Consider the following 21800-nt stretch of genomic DNA (forward strand, 5'->3'; position numbering starts at 1 on the left):
AGTCAGCCATCAGTCTTATGGGGCCATAGTAAGCCAAAGTCTTTCCAGCCCTTCTGCAAACCCTTTGGACATAAGGTCCTATCCATTTGCTGGATCAGAAAGAAGGAATTGTGTCACTTCAAGCTCATCCTTTATATCAAAAGCTTTGTCGTCTTAGTCTCTGAAGCCTTGTTTGAACCAATATATATGTGACTTTTCCCAGAGAGTGGTGCCTCTTTGGAGGTGTTTATAGTGTGATTCATCTTAATCACCACCATTGTTTTTAGTTCCTAAAGGAGCTGTGGTAACCCTTCCCTATGGAGTAGAACACAATCATACTTGTAGTCCTGACCCATAGTGATATATATATTTAATACTATATGTTTTCCCCAAAGATACTGCCTGAGATTGCAAGATCTGTTATATCTCCCCCATAAAGCAGAGAATGTACCTATGGTGCCTGAGTAATATCCTTGGGGAACCCATGATTTCTTCTCTGGATTACATTTAGTTGCAATATCTATCACAAATATATTTCTGGAATCTAAGATTGTGTGTGTGTAGGGCATAAAATTCAACCAAAAGCCTAGAACTGGAATAATTCCTTGATATAAATTTTTCAAGATCAATCAGTAGAACTAGATTAAGGTCTTGATTTTAAAAAAAAAATTAATTGAAGCTCTTAAATTTCTTTTCAGTGCTACCCAACAAAGGGGTTAAACAGAGCAAGAAGAGTTGGCAATAATTTATCTTTAAAATTGTTTATTCTGTTCTAACTTAGCTATATTCCTTGGAAAACTGATGGTTAGTAAAGTTATGCCACAAAACAGTTCCCCAGAGACTGAGTCCTTTCCACTTTGCTTTTTGCTCACCCAACACTAACTGTCCAACGTAGTTAGGCTTTTTATTAGACTGAGATATAGGTGAGTTACCAAGTCAACTTTTAAACTATGTGAGTAACTTAGTCATGTTACTGAAGCATAGTTAAGAACCAGAAGGCCATAGAAATAGAAAGCTTTAAAATCAAGAACCTTAAAAAGGTGAATACTGTATTTAAACTTTTCAAACTACTCTTGAAATGACACAGCTACTCTTTAGCTGTTCTCAGTTTCTATAGAATTTTTTTCATATTCCTAATGACTAAGAATTATTTTTATCATCTCTCTGCTTTACATGATATTGCCTGTTACTGCAGAAACTGTGAAAACTGTATTCTTCAAATCATGAGTTGATTTCATCCATACTCTGCAGTTTTACCTTTATGCCGGCAATACCCATCATTAGAAAATGTACTTGCACATCACATTGGAAAAATAAATTGCTATCATTGTAAGAGAGGCTGTGGTGATTGGTTGTAAAGCAGCTTGCCCTCTGCTAGTCCCTGGCTATAAAACCTACTACAGTTGTATATTTTGCAGGGTGTGTGTAGGACTACTAGGAGATAAGATGATGATGGATAGGTCACTCAGCAGGTAGCATATAACTTTCAGATCTTTGCAGGGAAGCTTTCCCCTGGCTGAGAAATCATAAAGACAAGTCAAAGAGCCTGTAGTAAGGACTCTTAGCCCAAACAGCTGGATTATTTTGTACTATGTTTTTCCTTCTACTTGCATTGGTGTAAGGGTGGTGTAAAAAACACTTGGTCTGGGACACTAGACAAAGGATCTTGTGGTTTATTTTGTTCTTTTAAAAGCCTATTTTGTGATTCAGTCACAAAAGCACAGACCTCTTTGTGCTTCCTTTTTGTTCTTCCCAGTGCATCCCTTTATTGGTTTGCACTCTCAAGATATCCCTCTTCCATTTCTCCAGTTTCATTCCTCTGTGGAGCACATAGGAAGGTGTCTGTCAAGGTTGCATCTGGCCAGCATTTTATCAGGAGAACATGAAATAACCAGATAAGGCCAAGAGAGAGGAAAAACATCTCACTTGTGCCTCACAGTAGCTGTGAAGCTGTGAAGTGTTTTTTGCTTTCACTTTGAGAAACCTTCACTATTGCAAAGGAGACGGCTGTTGAAACAGTTTGTGGCTTCAATAGACAAAAACAGCCTGCTTATCTTGCACAGGCGTAAGAGAAGCTCACTCACATGGATAACACACTCCCTGAAGTGTACACAGACTAGGGGAAGGAGATTTTCTAGGATGTAAAGGGATTAGTTGATAAACTCTCCTTTCCTGTGGCCCCTGAAATGGTTGAATGAATTGAGTAGTTTCCTGGTGGTATTTAATGGATAACCTGCTAGGCCACCCATTCTATGCCTCTTAATAAAGCCATTTACATCTTAACAAGGTGCTAGCACCTCCCATTAGCTGACCTTATCCTCCCATTCTCCACAAGGAATGACGCAACCCCCACTATCTCCATTTCATTACATGGGGGAAGGAGGGCAGAAGGAAACTCACTGGGCCATACAGAGGGGGACTCATCACTCTTAGGACAGAAAAGTAAAACCATAGTGTTACAAAATAAGAGAAATTAAAACAAAAGCTTATTTCTTTAATATTAATTTGCTTCAGCTTGCCCCCCTGAAGGTGGTATTTTTCATTTTAATATATTCTAGGCCCTAATCTAATCTGGCAGCAGTAGCTAACTCTCCAGAATGGCATGATACCCTGTTTCTCCCTGCTCATGTGAGGATCTTCACAATTCTCTGAACCATTCAAAACTAGCAGTGGCACAAATCAAAAAAGTAAATATATGCAAGCAGACGTAATCTTTCTTAGGGAGTTTGTGCTGGGCATTAGTAGTAGGTGCAACAATCCACAGGATTTGCAGCTCTACAGGGAGTATTGTGTGGGCATTGATTATAGTGTGCATCTGAAAGAAAACGACTAGTGTAGACCCAGTGTAATGTTGCAAGTTCCACCAGTGCATTCACAGTATTCATGCATGCATATTGCAACTGTGCAATTCTCTGATGCAATAATGGACTTAAGTTTCATAACGTGTAAGTGTAGAAAAAGACTATTAGTGTTCAGTACCATGTCAATCAGCTGCAATAAACACTCAGTTGGCATAAAACTAACATGATTACTGACAGACACATTCAGTCACAGTTAGATTTTGTATTGTAGACCAGGCCTTAGAGTGGCACACACTTCACTGTCTCCCATACAGATTGTTTTTCTCTCTGTCTCTTGCACACACCTAACTCCCAACATCTCCCCTGTCCAGTGTAGACAGGCAATCACTTTTCTCAGTCTCATTCTCCCCAGTGCAGGCAGACCCATTCTCATCCCCCACCTGGGTCCCGTGCTGATGACTTGTGGTGCTTTTGGATGGTATTCTGCAAGAAGGATTCCAGAGGAGGCCCGTCTGGTACATTGCCTGTAATTTTTCATGGCAGGGCACACCAAAAACACAACCCATTTACCAGACGTTGTTGCTTTCTTCATCCCAAACACCTTGGCTCAGTCTACCCAAGTTTGGAGGATCTTGTTATATCTAGAGCTGGCCAAAACTCAGGTAATCTGGTTCATGAGAAGTTTTGACATTTCAAAATTAGATTTCTGTATAAATTGGAACAAAACTAAATTTTTCAAAAATTCTCATGAACCAGAAAATGTCCCCTCCAAAAAAAATTGTTTCAGAAACCCTAACACATGATGTTTCTGAAGTGAAATGTGCTCCTGGGATAGCTGCTGCTGGTTGGAATTGACATTCTTGTTAGTTAGCAGCAATGAAACTGACAAGATTGTAAATTGCAAACAGCAGCTGCCCAGGCTCCCAGGATCTGTGGCTCCTGCGCTGACCTGCCATGTGGGCTGCCCAAGAGCCGGGGACCCCAAGGCTTCCAGTCTCCCAGGCTAGTTTGCTTCGAGGGCTCTCTGTTCTGGAGTCGATCAGCATGAAGAGCCATCTGGCTCATTAGTGTGCCAAGGCAGACCACATGGTGGGTCTCCTCTGGAACCATGGACCCTGGAAACCTATACTGCTACCTCCAGATTCCCTACTACAGAGTCAGGAACCTAGCTACAGCCAGTTCTCAGAGGGTTCAGCACTACCTGGCTTCATGGCAGGGTTGTCTTGGTGTTGTGGATCCTCTAAGCCTGGGTTCCTAGACCCCAGGGTAGTCCACATGGTTGGTCTCCCCAGGCAAGCTAGCAGGGAAACAGGCATGAACCCTGCCTGTGATTTGGCAGAAGTTTGTCAAACCCAACTTGCTTTTGCAACAATTTTCAGGTTCTCATAATCAGCATTTTCCAAATAAATTGTTTTGTCAGGAAATTTCCGACCTTCACTAATTAAATCCTTCTTATATCTAGCTGCCTACTCCTATTACATTTGTTTCATCATGAAATAGGGGTTGAGAACATCTCCTATATTTTGCCGAGTTGGGATTTGTTCAAGTTGCATAATCACTGGTGTCTGCCTTATCTCTTTGTGCTATCAATAATTACCATCTTTTATTGTTATGAAGTGCTGATTCTTAACACTGCTTAAATCAAAAGCAGATTTTGACAGTAATACAACGTATAAAGCACATCTACAAAACTGTGCTTTTGCATTATAGTACTTTATTGACATGAACAACTAACCTGGACAAACACAAGGGAAAGTGAATCTTTAAATGACATGTGTGCAGTATTCAACATGTGCTGGTGTCCACAAGTGTCTTTGAACCCCTAAGAAAGAAGAATTGATGATAATGAGTTGAGTATCAACTATAAGCATCCAAATAAGGCTGGAAAATATAGTTTGAAATTTTTTGCTTAGCCCTTATTTTGTCAAGATCTCTGGGGCAAACAAGACAGGTTAAGAAAGTGAGACATAACATGGTTATCATTTAATAAACTACAAAAATAACCCATTGGTGGATGTGCTATGGTTGATAAGATGGTTTAATAAACCCAACACATGGCAGTACAGGGGAATGGATAAAAAGGAGGCCCCCCACAAAAAACCAGAAGAGGCCTGTTGCCCTTTGACGGGCCTCTTACATAACCATATAGGGGAACATCTGACCACCTGAAAGATCCTGAGTTTAATTGGGACTCAGATTTGGGATCAGCTCAGCTACCACTGAAGCCTTGAGCCTTTACTCCCAACCTAATGGGTAGAGACAACTGATAATCATGCTCCATGGTGGAAACTTGCAGTTTCCCTCTTGAACAAATTAAGCTTAAATTTTCACCAGTAGTGGTATGAGAGATGGAGGCCTTCTCTTGCCTGATTGATGGTCACTGGTCTCAGTCAGGATCAGCACTTCAGCCAACCACAGCATGCGGAGTAACACAAGTGTGCCATAACTGACTTTCCACCAGATAGTGAATCTCCTGTTCTCTGTCTGTGGCATACAACAGAGTTGTAATACTTCAGTCCATTTCAGTTGTTTGGCTTAATAGGCAGGTGCGGGTGGTATTGGTGGCCTGCAATACACAGGAGGTCAGACTAGATTGTCCACTGGTCCATTCTGGCTTTAAACTCAATGATTCTGTGATAGATAACACTGGTGCATCCCTTACTGTTTGGTTAGTATTACAGTAGAACCTCAAAGATACAAACACCTCGGGAATGGAGGTTGTTCGTAACTCTGAAATGTTTGTAACTCTGAACAAAACATTATGGTACAGTACCCTGCAATCAGTGTCTTCCAGCTGAGGCCTGGGAGAGATCTCTGCAAAGATGGCACCTGGCAGCACTGCCTGGTTTGCAAGCAACTCCTTGCCCTATTCCTGTTTCTTGCCTTTTGGGCTGAACGGGGGGGCCTGCTCCGCACCCTTAGCACTACAAGCCAAAGCCCTCAGCTGCCTCTTCCCCTCAGCCCCTCTCCCTTGCTCTGTGCACTGCTCGCTGCACTCCAGAGGCAGCACGTGGCAGTGGGTTGGTGGCAGCCTACTTCCAGCATCCCTCCCTCCCCTGCCCCTTGCACTCCCAGAAGTGTTGGCAGGATCCAAGAGTGCAGCCATGGGCAAAGCTTTGGCTGCATCGGTGCACAAGCTGCGTCCCTTTAAAACTCCTCCAGAGCAGTGTGCAGGTAGCAGATCAGACTCTGGATCCCACTCCAGCTCCAGGTCAGGCTTTGGCTGCAACCTTCAGTTCCTTGCAGCATCAGCAGCTCCCTGTGGCAGCTTTGTTTTCCTGGACTGGGGGGGCGGGTAGTGTGTGAAACAGCACCCTTGGCTTACAGGAAACAGTGCAGACCCTAGTGTTTCTGTTCTGCATGCTAACCTTTAAGATTCAATATAGGCACAGTCTAGTATTTGCTTTCATTTCCCCCCCCCCCCCCCCCCCCCACCACCACACACACACACACACAACTGCTGGCTAATTGTTTACTTCTGGTTCCACACAGTGCTCAGTTGATCGGTCAGTTTGTAACTCTGGTGTTCATATCTTTGAGGTTTTACTGCAGTAGTGATTCTCTCCTGGTACTGTTGCTTTAATTGAGGCAGGTGGGACTTGTGGAGGTTTCTGTGACCTGTGACACAAGAGCTCTTTATTTTTTTATACAGTTGTGTAATGATGTTGGGTTTTGTTTGATTATTTTAGCTGTTTTTAGTGATCTGTCACAGTTATCAGGCTAACTGCATCTCTAACATCTTCTGGTCTCCCTGAGCACACTCCCTGTAGGTTTTGAGCTATCACCTTTTTTTAGAACAAAAGCATTTCAGGAAAAATTTGTTAAAAACAACAAAACATGCTGCATGCGTATCTAGTTGTTCTTCAAGTAGTGTCCCTATGGGTACTCCATTATACGCGTGTCCGTATCCTTGCGCAGCTTATCAGAGAACTTTGGTAGCAGTCCATCCTGCCTGCGCGTGCACTGCTCCCCACCTGCCATGAATCCCTCCTCCATTCCTTCTCAGCCACCTCTGGCTAGAGACTGAGCTAGATGTCTATTCACGGATCATTAACTCACTTAGAATTGCTCATTTTGGTTTCTTTTGAAGCCCTTTTTCTTTCTTTGCTTCGTTTACATTTTATTTTGGCCATTGCCTAAAAAATAAAAAAAAGAAGAAAAGAAAAGGACTTTATCTTCTGTGGACTCCCCTGGACAAGTGTATGCCTGCCTCAGTTGCAAGGAATCTATCCAGTGACTGATGGTCACTGGCAGTGCATTCACTGCCTGGGAGAGAAACATTTTACACAAAAGTGTGGTTTGGTCAGCAACTGAAGCCCAGATCCAGGACGGACAGAGAACTGAGGCTCAAGCTCCTACTTATGGAGTCAGCCCTTCAACATCCAGTGTCCTAGCAAGAACCGTCACTGTAACCCTCCACTTCAAAGGGAGGTGAGCTCAGAGAGACACTCACATAAGAGCTCTAAAAATGTCCATGAGTCCCCATAGTGAGGGTTTAGACAGTGAATAATAGAACATTATAAAACTGCATCACAATCTCCCCCCACTCGGCTAGAGCAAAAGTGGCCTCAGCAACATGTTTGAAACAAGTTCTGCTAATGGAAATTTGAAGAGTGGCCATGTGAAGTTCTATACATACATTTACAAAACATTATTTGTTAGATATTGCAACCATGTCAGATGCACAGATTGTTAGATTGAATCTTCAGACCTTGTTCACTTAAGACTCCTTATCCTCCATCTGATTTAATATGTGTACTACTGACTAAACTATTCCGAGATTGGGAATATGAGAGGACACTCAGTTACTTACTTGTAATAGATGTTCTTCAAAACGGACTCTGCATATTCACACTCCCTACCCTCCTTTCTTCCTTTTGTGAAGTCCTATCTTCTATTGACTTGATATTAACTGGAGAAGGAACTGAGGTGATGATTGCTGCCATAACTCCTTTTATAACCATGGCCTCAGAACGTGCTCAGGGCAAGGGCAGAGAGATGCATGAGTATTTGATTTAGGTACTGCTAGTAGAAGGCTAGACTATTCAATGGCACCACTTGGTGCATATCCCAAAAGTATGAATATGCAAAGTCCATCTTGAAGAACCTTGGTTACAGCTAAGTAACCTTCATTATTGTCTGATAAATGTCTCTGTTAAGTTGCAGAAAATTGTCCCATTTCGTGTAGAAAACTTGTAGAGCATTGTTCTACCAGTAGTGACCAGTTTCTTATTCAAATGGACCTTTTTTTTTTTATTAATACCTTACAGCTACAGGTAAACTGCTTCATAACTTTTCCTGACAAGATTGTACCCATAACTTCAATTTGTGCCATTGTTTAATTCGTTTCCCAAATAGTTTCTTTGTTCGTGCTGATTATATTAAAGGCATTTGCTCTCAGACGTCAACGTAGTGAAACAGTGGAACTTACTGCCTGAAAGCAAACAGATTTTTTGGTCCCAGAGCAATCAGAAATTCACAAAGTTCCTGGTAGATATTTTAAGTTATCACAATGGAAATAAAAAGATTAACCTACCTATAAGTTTAAGAGAAAATGTAAATTACTTCCTGAAAGAGTGTAATGCAACTGCTTAAAGATGAAGAGTAAATAAAACTGAGGAAGGATGGTAGGATGGTTTAGGCACTGGAATAGAACATAGGAGGTTTGAGTTAAGTTCCCAGCCTTAACACCCATTTCATATGCAGCGTCAAGTAAATCAATGTCATGTGTATAATAGTGAGGCTAACATTCTTTCTCCCATTTTTTTCATTTTGTCCATTTAGATTAGCCTTTTAACTGCAGGGATTCTCTATGTATATGGCAGTATGTTGCCTAACACAATGGGGCCTGATCTTAGTTGGGGCCTCTGGGTAGTACCATAACACATAATTTCTCAAAATTCCATCTAATTCGTTGTATTTGTTAGTCAGGTAAGTTGCAAGATTTTGAAATATTCTTAATTTTTTTGCCTTTAAGTGCAGTGTATTTTATTAAATATGTGTTTTGGTGGTAGACTTATACACTTATATTAATTTGTTTAATTATGTTTACCACAAAATGCTTTTTAGAATCAAAATAATTTTAGTATCCATCAAAAAGAATTAGATTTGATATATTTTCTGCCTGGTCTTTTTCTGTAAAATCTTACTTGTTTCCTTTTCTTTTTCAAAGAAATTAACCCTGTTGCATGTGAACAGTAACCAGTGCCTGGACAAAGCCACCGAAGAAGACAGCCAGGTACCCAGCATCAGAGACTGCAATGGCAGCCGCTCTCAGCAGTGGCTTCTTCGCAATGTCACCCTTCCAGAACTATTCTGAGAGATTTTGAAAAAGAAAAGATTGACTGGGCTACCTCTGCAAATATTTTGGCTGTGTCCCTTAAGTAGCAAAAAAAAAAAAACCGAAAATATTTCTGCTCTGCAGGATGCAAGGTTCATCAGATATTAGAACTCTGACTCTTCTAGCTTTTCAGTAGCTGTGAATCAACCTTCCTGTATAAGCACGTGAAACTATATACATACTAGTGAAACTGCGCACGCTGATGTTTACAAGATTGAAAAGAGTCTCTTTCATCAAAGAATCATTCTAGAGAACGTTTAGACAGTGGAAACATAATCAATGAAATACGCTCTCTGGAGAGCAGCATATCGTTATAGTTTGCTTGCACATCAGTAACCTCTGCTGAAAGTGCTGATGTAATGAAGAGAGTTCCAAGAATTTTTTTCCTGGTTAGCATTGGTAACCAGCATATTAAATATAGTTGCAAAAATAAATGGAACAGAGCTGGAGACCACATTCAATATCATAAAATAAGATTTTTACAGCAAGAAATATGTAAAACAGGGTTTAAAGGAAATGAAATCAGAACTATGAAAAGTACAATTTGTTATAGTAAAGTATCAGATTTATATGTAGATTTTATACCTCAGTGAGAAAAAATAACAAGTCAAACAGTGCTCTCTGTTTTCAGTTGTGTAATAGTTCATGGATTTTTTTTCCTGGTGGGTCTGAAATAATTTTGGGTGCAAACAAGATGATCTTAAGAACAAAAAATTGGCTCTTTGAATGTCAGCTCGGCTTCTTTTTCACTTTTTGTTTTTAATTTGGTTTGTGAGCTGTTGGAATTGTAATGTATGTTTTTATCACTGTCTGAAAGCTGGAGGTTTAACACACTGTCTAACTTTTGTCCAGACCTGCCGTTTCAGTTGTACTTGGGTAGCCACCTCGTGGACTTCCATGGCCAAACAAAGGATGTTAGTGCATTTGGAACTTAAGTTAACTTGACTGATTATGCTTAGTGCCCAAGACTCGTACTACTGTACTACAGATTTGTTTTCACAGCAATAAATCTTTTGTTCTTTGTTTGATTTCCAGTCATCAGAAAGCCAGCCTGCAAAATGATTTATTATTTGGGTAACAGGAGATTGGCATAGCTGAAGGTTTTCTGGAAAATTTTTCACTTCATACTCAGATGTGCTTAATTGTCAAGTGCATACTTAGATTAGATTCTTGAATTGTAATGTTGATCTGCTGCTTTTTTCTAATAAAAATTGAAGAAAAATTGTTAAATTGGCATGGTTTTCAAAGTTAATATGGCCAAAAGCAGTAGCACTGTGTACATTACATTAATCTTGCACTTCTGAACTGAATTGCTTTATTCCATTTAAGTTGAACCTTTCTGGACTAACCTAATCTTGAAAACAAGCCACAAAATACTGAGTACTCAGTGAGCTTTCTTTTAGAAAGAGAAAAGATGAATATAATGGAGAGGATATTTTTTATAATAAATGTGTCATTGTTTGGCCAATTGTCCTGTGAAGCAAATTAAACTTTGACTAAAGCAAAAGATATTGCAGCTGTTGTCTACTGTTGCAGCCACTTTAGGAATTCTATTTATACAGTACTTTAATCAAAGAAATCTATTTTTTTTATTATTTCTTTTTTGCAACCATTCCCAAGAGTTTTCTTATGCACCTTACAATAAATGACCATGGCACCTACCTTCAAAAGCTTGTGATCTAATTATGGACATGAATAAACAGAACAAGACAAAGCAAGCAGCAATATTGATAGGGGTTACAATATTACACAGTTACTCCACAAAATTTAATGTACAGCATGGTGGGGTAAATATTATAACATTTGAATATTTCATTGATCTTTTTATTGATGTTGATCAAAATGGCAAGGAGGGATTTGAATTGTAAAGGTAGTGGCTTTGGTGCATTATGTCTATGTAAGTATTAAATATGAAGGAGTTGACTAGAAAAGAAGCCTGGAGATGGTTGTGGAATAAGTGGCAAATGGGGCACTGAGGCAAATTAACACAGTGAAGAGGGTAGGAGAGTGGGGATGTAATCATTTGTATATTTGCTTGTCATCCTTGCTTTTTTAGGAATCATTTGGTTTCTCTCTGGCTTCTAAACCTTTCTCAAGATCCTAATGTGGAAACTGTTGTCTTCTAGTTCTACATGTTATGCCTCTAATACATACCTGCAATTGTCGGCTTCTTCCTTTGTTCTTATTAATGTGTGATAGTTTTTAGGGAATGTTTATTTTCTTCTTCGAGTGCTTGCTCATGTCCATTCCATTATAGGTGTTTGCACGCCTCCATGCATGGGTACCGGAACTTTTTTTCCCTTTAGCAGATCCCGTAGGGCTGGCTCCGGCGGCCTCTGGAGCCCCACACACATGCCGCAGTATATGAGGTGCTGCCTGCCCTATGCCCCTTCAGTTCCTTCTTTCCTCTCATGATGGTTGCTGGAACTATCCTTGCTTGCTTTGCAAGTGCTAATTCTCCATGTTCTGGACTTTGTTTTTTCTGCTACTGTATTATTAGATAGCTTAGTTAAGTAGTTGTTAACAATGGTAGTTAGAGACTTAAGATAGTCCTGGCTGGGACCTAGCTGAGACCAGATTATGCCCCAGTCACCGGGCTTCAAACCGTGTGGCTCCTGCGGGAAGGCTTTCCCGCTCAGCGAACCCCACAACAGCTGCCTGAAGTGTTTGGGGGAAGCCCATCATAAGGACAAGTGTAAGATCTGCAAGGCTTTCAAACCAAGGGACTCAAAAGGACAGAAAAATCTGTTTGAAAGCCTTGCTTATGGAGGCAGCGCTTTGCCTGGCCTCTGAGTTGACCTGCTCCTTCTCAGTACCGAGCATGGGGTCACCGGCCGCGACTCGGCACTGCACCGCTTCCCTGGTGCAGAAGAAGAGGAAGCAGTGCAGGGAAGGCAGATAGTCCCACGCGCTGTCAAAATGGGCAGGGTCAAGCACCAAGCCGCACTGAGGTCCGCCCGTGGAGAACATCTCTCTGGAGCCAGCTTCTCCAGTCAGGGAGCCTCCCCCGACTCCTGGTTGTGGGAGAGCCCTTCTGTCCCTGCCGGCGCCATCGACACGGGAGGCCTTTCAAGCAGCAAGAACCTTGTTGGTCTTGCCTACACCCCGCCCTCCACCAAGGGAGAAGGTGCTGGTGTCACAGTGGAAATTTGTGTTGGGTCCCTCTGAGTGGCTGAGGAGATCCCCGATACGGGGAGGAAGATCTCCCACCGGACGGTCACCTAGGATGGAGCAGCACCGCTCCCTAGCAGTCGCTCCAGCTCGGGGTAGTCGAACCAGCCTGCACCGACACGGGATGCGGAGTCTCCCTCCTGATGCCAACTTTGATCCCCGGCACTGGGAGCAGCTCACGCCAGGAGATGGCACCAGTTGAGGTTGCCCACCGGGCACCGCTCCACCGATGGTTCCTGCCATTCTCATTCCCCAGCACCAAGGGTTTGCCCACACCGAGGCAGCACAGAACCGGGTTGTTGGAGGCAGACCTGGCACCGAAGAGTTCGGTTTCACCTAGGCGGCGCAGAACCTGGTCGTCTGAGACAGACTCGGTACCAAGGAGTTCGCCTGCACCGAGGCACCACCGAACCCCATCGCCGAAGCCTGACATGGCACCAAGAGTCAAGCAGTGCCGAAAGTCGTTGGCACAAAGACAATTCTCTGGTACATCTAGTTCCTCGGCACTGATCACAGTGCTGAACGCATCCGACGTCGAGGTCAGCCACATCGAGAGGGCGTTCTCTGGAAAGACAGAGTGCCTATGACTTGGGACACCGCTCCCCCCCAGCTTGGTACCGCACGGCGAAGGCCTCAGAGTCTTCGGATGCTGCTTCGGGGTCCTCCCAGGGGAGTAGTTGTCGGGTGAGCCGTCATCGACAAAAGGGTGCCAGAGCCCCCAACACAGATAGCCCCCAGATGGCTTCAAGGGTAGTGGCCACCACAATGCCCTTATTGGGGCATGGACCCCAATCTGTTAAGTCCTCGGTACAATCGATGGCCCCGGTACCGGGGAAGGTCCATCACTCGCCCTCAGATGATAATTCGGATCCACAGGAGGGGATGTCTATGGGTATTGCTCGTCTAAAGGAAGGGGCACCACCTCCAGCTGCACCCCTTCAATCCTCCTCCTCCTGACCAGACGAAGCAGTCTCCCAAGACCACTCAGTGCCACTAGATGATTTCAGAGCGCACCAGGAGCTACTCAAGAGGGTTACCACCAACTTGGGGCTGGAGGTGGAGGAACTAAAAGAGGCTACAGACACTTTTCAATGTGCTGGCGGCTGCCCCAGCTCGAGTTGCCCTCCCCATCTATGAATAGTGAAGGCTCTGTGGCAAACCCCCTCTTCAGTGGCCCTGATGTCCAAGGCGACCGAGAAGAAGTATTACGTCCCGGCCAAGAGATTTGAGTAACTGTTTACCTACCTCTCCCCTGGGACCCTGGTGGTGGACACTGACAACTAGAGGGATAGGCAGGGGCAGCCGGGGTCTACTCCCAAAAACAAGGACAACAAAAAACTGGACTTGTTCGGGAGAAAAATGTATTCTACGGTAAGCCTACAGTTTAGGATTGCCAACCATCAGGCTCTCCTGGGCAGGTATAATTTTAACCTGTGGGAGGCGCTGAGATGCTTTACTGAGGCCCTGCCCCAAGACCAGGTGCTGGACTTTAATACGATCATGGAAGAGGGTACCACGGTAGCTAGAGCAGCGCTCCAGGCATCTTTGGATGTGGCTGACTCGGCGGTCAGGGCTATAGCCTCCGCCATCTGCATGCACAGATGCTTGTGGCTCTAATCCTTCGGGCTGTCCCAAGAGGTTCAGCAGTCCATCTAGGACCTTCCCTTTGATGGGTCAGCCTTATTTTCTGACCAGTTTGATGCTAAGTTGCATGGTCTGAAAGACTCGAAGCCCACACTTCGCTCCCTGGGCCTTTACACGACGCAGCCTTCTAGGCGTCAGTCACGTCCCCAGGCACAGCAGCAGCAAAGGTTCCAACCTCGGCCATTCCCAACCTATAGGCAACGGGACAGAAATAGCGAGACTAGGAGACACAATCTGCTCCCGAGTTCATCCTCAGCCCCCCAGCGGAGGTCCTCCAGGGAGTCAGGCAACCAAAGGAGCCACTTTTGATGGTGTGACCGAGGGTGGCGCCCCAACCATTCTCCTATCCCGCCCCCTTTTTGAACCAGCTAGCACCCTTCCACTCCAAGTGGGCCAAAATTACTTTGGACTGCTGGGTCCGTGGTATAGTTTCAGTGGGCTATGCGCTCCAGTTTGCCTTGTTTCCCCCCAGCAACCCTCCTCCTCTGTCCCTCTTCAGGGACCCCTCTTACAAGCACCTCCTCATTCAGGAGGTGGAAACCCTCTTCAACCTGGGAGTGGTGGAAAAGGTCCCTCGAGGCAGGGTGGGGAGAGGGTTCTACTTGAGGTACTTCCTCATTCCCAAGGCGAAAGGAGGTCTAAGGCCAATATTAGACATGCATCGTCTCAACAAATATATCAAGAGACTCAAGTTTCTCATGGTCTCACTAGCTTCTATAATCCCTTCCCTGGATCCAGGAGACTGGTATGCCGTCCTCAATCTCAAGGACGCATATTTCCACATATCTATCCTCCCCAGCCACAGGCGCTTCCTTTGCTTCATCGTGGCTGGCTCCCACTACCAATTCACAGCCTTACCCTTTGGTCTATCTTTGGCCCCGAGCGTGTTTACCAAATGCATGGCAGTAATGGCTGCGCACCTGAGATGAAAGGGTGTACAAATTTTCCCGAACCTGGATGATTGACTAATCAGGCAGGTCCAGGTCCCAAGTTCAGAGCAGTGTGACCCTCACTTGCGCCACTTGCTGCAGGCTGGGCCTGCTGATAAACGAACAGAAGTCCACGTTAAATCCAGTGCAGCGCATAGAGTTCATTGGTGCAGCCCTGGACGCTTCCCAGGCCAGAGCCTTCCTGCCCCAACCACGCTTCAAGGCGATGGTCTCCATTATCTCCCATCTGCACCAATGCCTCACGACAACAGCCAGATATTGCCTGCAGCTGTTAGGTGCAGGCCACCATGGGACCTATGTGGGGAGACTTGCTCGTCTAAAGCTCAGACCGCTTCAGGCATGACTGGCCTTGGTGTATGTCCCGATCAGACACCCCCTTGATCAGGTGGTCACAGTTCCCCCATCCGTCCTAGCCTCCCTAGACTGGTGGGGGACCCCCCGGGCAGTGTTGAAGGGCATTCTGTTCAAGGAACTAGTCCCCTCAATTACCCTAATATCGAACACCTTGGACATAGGGTATGGGGCCCATATCAGTGCCAACCTCGGCACACAAGGGATCTGGTCAAGAGAGAGGCGCCTGCATATCAATGTGAAGGAACCGTGGGCCAATCGCCTAACGTGCAGGGTGTTCCTCCGCTTCCATGCGGGAAGGGTGGTAGAGGTGCTGACAGACAATGCTGCAGCCATGTACTACATCAACAGGCAGGGGGGATCCTGCTCCTCAGCCCTCTGCAGAGAAACTATCTGCCTGTGGTACTTTGCCATGAGGCATGATTTCCACGATAGCCTCTCATCTCCGGGGAGTGAGGAACGACGAGGCGGACCACCTCAGCAGGTCGTTTCTACCCCACCAGGACTGGCCGCTACACCCAGAGGTGAGGTCTATGATCTTCCTGAGGTGGGGCTCTCCCCAGGTGGACCTGTTCACGTCGGCCTGGAACAAGCAGGTCCCACAGTTCTGCTCTCTCCGTGGTCGAGAGACCGGGTAGGTCTCCGACTCCTTCCTCCTGGACTGGTCAGGAAGCCTCATGTACGCGTTCCCACCCATTCCCCTACTGCTCAGGGTCCTGCTAAAGGTCAAGAGGGACAGAGCGGATGTTATACTAATCGCTCCAGCCTGGCCACTCCAGCGTTGGTTCAGTATGCTGCTGGATCTCTTGATCGCCCCCCCCCGATGGAGCTCCCAAAATGGTACAATCTCCTGCTCCAGGACCATGGTCGCCTGTTGCACCCAGAACTGGACTCCTTCCACCTCATGGCATGGAGCTCTGTGGCTAACAGAGGACAAGCGAGCCTGCTCGGTGCATGTCCAACAAGTCCTGCTTGGTAGCAGGAAGACTTTTATGCAGGTCGTGTATCAGGCTAAGTGGAGACAGTTTACCTGTTGGGTGGAGGCCCGGGGTGTCCCACCCAGCCTCTTGCCTATACAGGCGATCCTGGAGTATTTACTCCAGCTAAAGCTACAAGGTCTGGCGGTGGCCTCGTTGAAGGTACACCTAGTGGCTATTTCGGCCTTCCATCAGCCGCTAGAGGGGAGATCACTGTTCTCCCACCTGATGTCGGTCAGGTTTCTCAAAGAGGTGGAGAGGCTCTTTCCGCAGGTCCGTGACCCGGTGCTTCCCTGGGATCTCAACCTCGTCCTCTCGTGACTCATGGGGCCCCCCTTCTAACCCATGGCTTCATTCCCTCTGCTCCTGCTTTCCTAGAAGGTAGCCTTCCTGGTGTCCATTACCTCTGCAACGAGGGTCTCCAAGATTAGAGCGCTGACCTCGGAGCCCCTTATATGGTGATTTATAAAGATAAGGTTCAGTTGAGGCCGCATCCAGCCTTTCTTCCCAAGGTGGTTTCCCAATTTCATTGTAACCAGAATATTTTTCTCCCTGTGTTTTTCCCCAAACCTCATGGTTCGGAGGAGGTGAGGAGGTGACACTTGCTGGACATGAGATGGGCCCTGGCCTTCTACATTGAGCGCACAAAGCTGTTCCGGAAATCGACGCAGCTCTTCGTCACAGAGGCCCACCAGATGAAAGGCTCACCTGTCTCCATCCAGTGCATCTCTTCATGGATAACATCATGCATCAAGTTCTGCTACGAGCAGATGAAGGTGCTGCTTCCGGCAAGCATCACAGCGCACTCAACCAGAGCTCAAGCTTCGTCTATAGCCATCCTGGAGAGAGTGCCTGTGCAAGACATCTGCAGAGCCACCACCTGGTCGTCAATGCATACCTTCATGTCCCACTATGTTATCGTCCAGCAGGCACGGGAGGACGCAGGTTTCGGCAGAGCGGTGCTGCGGGCAGCTCATCGGTAACTCCGACCCACCTCCAAGGTATTGATTGTTAGTCACCTATAATGGAATAGACATGAGCAAGCACTCAAAGAAGAAAATAAGGTTACTTACCAGAAACTGCTGTTCTTCGAGATATGTTGCTCATGTTCATTCCATAACTCACCCTCCATCCCCGCTTCCGGAGTTGGCAGAAAGAAGGGACTGAGGGCACGTAGGGCCAGGAGCTCCTCATATACTGCAGCATGTGCACGGGGCTCCAGGGGGTGCCGGAGCCGGCCCTACAGGATCTGCGAAGGGGAAAAAAGTTCTGGTAGCCGCACACACTTATAATGGAATGGACATGAGCAACATATCTCGAAGAACAGCAGTTACTAGTAAGTAACCTTGTTTTTCCTTTAGTCCTGGTCTGGTGAATTCACTTAGCATATGTTTTAGCTCAGAACAATTTTCCAAAATTTAACAATAAAAATGTTCTAATGTGGAGTTCAAATAGCCCGTGTTATCCAAATAAGAGGGATTTATTTTTTAGATCCAGTCTGATGGACAGTTCTCCATAAATTTATCCAGCAGCTATGGAGGACAGTCTTCAGAGCACTCCATATGTAAGTGGCCTCATTAGCTCAACCCCTATGCCTTCCCAATCTCCAGAAGTTCTTCCTCCACTAAGAGGCATACAGTCTTTAGACAGGAATAGCATTAAATTATCTTCAGCTTCTTTCAGCCAAGTGGCCACATTGAATTAACCCCCACTCCTGCTTAATTGCATTGCCCACTTAATTTTCACATCTCCTTCCTCAACTGGATTTTTCAACACCTCTGCATTTAAAGCACTTACAGATGTGTAGAGCTAGAAGGGACCTCAAGAGGTCATTTAGTCCATCGTTCTGTGCTGAGGCATGACCGAGTACACCTAGACCATACCTGACAGATGTTTGTCTAACCTGCTCTTAAAAACCTCCAATGACAGGGCATTCCATAACCTCGCTAGGTAATCCAATTCTAAGCAAGTTTTTTTCTAATATCTAACCCAAACCTCCCCTTACTGCAGATTGAGATGATCTATCCTACCTTGTCAGTTCTCTTGTTCTGCAAACAAGCACAATGTTTTTCTCACTTCACAACACAGCCTCCCTTGCTGTGTGACTGAGTGCTCTGCTATCCAACATCAGTTTGTTTCCAGTAGATCATCCGTCTTGCAAAAAAATGTAAAGTCCCCTTCAGTTGCAGGCTCTTCTCTGCTCAGATCTGATGCTGAAAAAGAACCAAGTTGCCCCCGTTCAACATCCATGGAACAGGAAGGTAAGCAGATTAGCTGAATTAGGAGGAAAGTTGTGTCGTTCTGTTTTGGAGAGAATGAGTTAGATGGCTGAGTTGTCATTCAGTTGCACAGTTTCATTCATCATTACTAATGGGTGAATGCCCGCGCCACTTCAATTTGGAGGCAGTCCAGTGTTGCTGGAGGCTCCAGGACTAAGCTCAGCCCTTCAGCTCAGGCCACCAAATTTCCTGTTTCTGGCAGCGGAGCGAGTTGCCAGTTCAGTTTCTTGCGACCTTTTTGTTTTTAAAACCTTTATTCTTATTTATTTTTGTGTAGTTGTGACTTTTCTTCCTCCTCCTCCTCCTCTTCCTTTGGATCAGGTAAACAGCAGCATTGGGTTTCAACTGCCTGGATCTGCCTCTGCAGTGCCTCCCTGCCAGAGACCTCTGCCCCCACTCAGGCATGGCAGAGCCTGGCTTAAACACCTGGCTTAAATCTAAGAGGTGCTCTGTATGTGAAGAGCTCTGCAGAGGTTGAATTATGCCCCACCTGTTTCCAGCCAGCTGACCCTCACATAGAATGGGTACAAGGCTCAGAGTCAGACTAGCATGTTGGGTCCCCACCATGCCCCAGGCAGCTGTGATTCCAACAGAGAAAAGCCTGATTAGGAACTTTTGAGCTTTCGAGGGGAGAATGTAAGGATGAGGAATCTGCCTGTCCAGCTGAAGCTAAGTCTCCCAATGGAACTGGGCTGGAAGAGGAAAAACTCTGAAAGGACTAGAGTCTCTCTCTCTCCCCCCGCTCCCCAGTTCCTCCAGATCGTGAAGTGGGTCCTCAGCTCCCTGAGAAAAGAAGCCCCAAGGACTCCAGATCCCAAGAACAGAAAAGCAAATGTGTCCTTTGCAAGGCAGCAATTAGTATTTTAAATGAACACATGGTTAAGAATTAAACCCCTTCTCTTTTGCCTTCTCCCGCTGAGAGTGCATTTGCTGGGGCTTGTCTCCTAACAGAGATTCTTGCCATGCTCTGCATCATCTTCACCACCTTTTCCCCCACCCTGCAGCATGTCTGGGTGTGCAGAGAAGCCTGTTCCTCCTGTGCAGCCCTGCCTCAGGCTGCAGCCTCATGGGAATTGTGCCTGTCTGGCTCTCAGCCCAAGGACCTTCACTCTGCCAGGGAAAGGGGCTTATATTTCAGGCAACAGCAAAATGGGAATTGTCCTCTGATCATCAGCCATAAACCCTTGCTCTGCCAGGAAATGGGGCTCAGATTCCGAAAGGCAGGAAAGAGTCTCTCTTCTCCCCACTCCACATTAAAGCCTTAGGAGTACTTCAGGCAGTCTGTGATCCAAACAGAGGCGTATGAGGATTCTACTCCCCACAAAGCTGCACCAACATGGGATTACGGAGAAGTGAGAAATCTCTTCCTGTTTTTAAAATGATCCTGATTTACTGAACAAAGCCCTGAGTGATGATAGGTTGCTCCTACAGTACATATGTGGGTACTACCCAGCCTGGGGAACAAGCTGGCAGCCTTTCAGTGCCCCTACCCTGCTGTGTGGGTCCCCATTCCAGGAAGAATAGTTTACTACACCCCTTTTCCCCCTGTAATCAGCGAGAGGAAGAAGTACCACACGCACACACACGTACAGGACTTTTCCAGGACACAGTGTCAGTTAGTAGCTTGTAAGTAACTCATTAATATAAATAAAATATCTTCTTTGAATGCTTGCTCATGTCGATTCCAAGTAGGTATGTGCACATGCTGCATGTACAGTCATCAGAAGGTTTTTCCCCTAGCAATACCCCTCGGGTCAGCGTAGGTGCCCCTGGAGTCATGCCTCCCTGGCACCGTGTATAGGGCCCTGCTGACCCTCGCCGCCCTTAGAAGCTCCAACAACTTTCACAGGCGGTATCTTCTCTTGCTTCAGCGAGCATTTTCCCCAATGGTTCCTGTAAATAGTTAGAATAGAATTAGTTACTAGTAATTAACTAGTTAGCTAAAGGTTTCTTTGGGGGTTCCCCCACACTGTGTTTCCTCCCACCTGGGAACCAGGGCATACCTCGGTCCCAAGGATTTAAACCATATGGGAACTGCCATAAACCTATGCCAAAGGGCAATCCCCATGAATCCTGCCTGTAGTGCCTGGGTGAATCCCACCAGACTGATCGCTGTAGGATTTGCAGGGGATTCTGTCCTAGAACAAATGAGGAGAGGAACATTAGACTAAACAACTGCTCATGGAGGCAGCTCTCTGTCCCCAACTGGCCCCAGGCCACTCAGACCCAGTACCTCAGTGCGGAGTGTATCTGTATTAGAGAGTCATACTGATAGCCCCAGCCTGGCCCCGACAGCACTGGTATACAATGCTGCTGGAACTCTTGGTAGTCACTCCCATCACCCTGCCTTCAGTGCTGGACCTAATCACACAGGACTATGGCCACTTCCAACATCCCAACCTAGAGTCTCTCCACTTCACGGCGTGGAAGCTTCATGGTTAAATCCCACTGAGTCTGCATGCTTGGGGCCTGTCAGAGAGATCCTTCTCGTCAGCAAGTGGAAGAGTTTTCCATTTGGGCAATGCAGAAGGGCATCCCTCTGACACAAGCAGCATTACCCTTCATTTTGGACTATCTTCTGCACTTGAAACAGCTAGATCTGACAATGTCATCCATAAAGATGCACCTAGCGGCAATCTCTGCACTGGGGTGGATGGTCGATCAGTTTTTGCTAATCTGGTGGTGACCTGTGTTCTCAAGGGCCTGGACAGGCTTCTTTCCCCCCCCCCCCCAAGTTCGTCATCCAATACAGGCCTGGAACCTTAAGCTGGTGTTCTTCAGACTGATGGGGCCTCCCTTTGAGCCCTTAATGAGGCCAATAATGGAATGAAATCTCCGGGCGGGCACTGGCTTTCTACATCAAAAGGACAAGACCATTTTATAAATCAAACCAACCCTGTGTCACAGTAGCAAACAGGATGAAGGGTCTTCTGGTATCGTCCCAGATGACTTCATTGTGGATCCTGTCCTGCATTAGGACTTGCTATGATCTGGCAAAGATGCTAGCCCTGGCACTGACAGTGCACTCCTCGAGGGCACAGGCCTCCTCGCCAGCATTCCTGGTGCATGTCCCGACACGGTTGATCTGCAGGGCCACAACATGGTCATCGATCTACATGTTCCCCGCGCATGATGCCATTACCCAACAGGCCAGGGAAGATGCAACATTCGGCAGAGCTGTGCTTCAGTCAGCGATTCTTTAAGCTCCGACCCCTTCTCCTATGGTCAGCTTGGTAGTCATCTACTTGGAATCAGCATGAGCAAGCACTCAAGGAAGAAAAAACAGTTATTTACCTTTTCTTAACTTG

General features: G+C 45.9%; 1 protein-coding gene across 4 annotated transcripts in view; it reads left to right on the plus strand.

Moving 5' to 3' along the window:
• Window positions 1–10627, plus strand: part of GALNT1 (polypeptide N-acetylgalactosaminyltransferase 1) — a 182603-nt gene extending 171976 nt beyond the window's left edge. For all 4 annotated transcript variants that reach the window (XM_067569940.1, XM_067569942.1, XM_067569943.1 and 1 more), the window contains one exon: window positions 8953–10627. In XM_067569940.1, the coding sequence (XP_067426041.1) occupies window positions 8953–9099 (147 nt within the window). In that variant the 3' untranslated portion in view covers window positions 9100–10627. The remainder of the gene's footprint in view (window positions 1–8952) is intronic.
• The last annotated feature ends 11173 nt before the right edge of the window (window positions 10628–21800 follow it).

Source organism: Emydura macquarii, unplaced genomic scaffold (genome assembly GCF_026122565.2).
Source record: "Emydura macquarii macquarii isolate MOO-44397 ecotype Brisbane River unplaced genomic scaffold, CSIRO-AGI_Emac_v2 contig_2975, whole genome shotgun sequence".
Lineage (NCBI taxonomy): Eukaryota > Metazoa > Chordata > Testudines > Chelidae > Emydura > Emydura macquarii.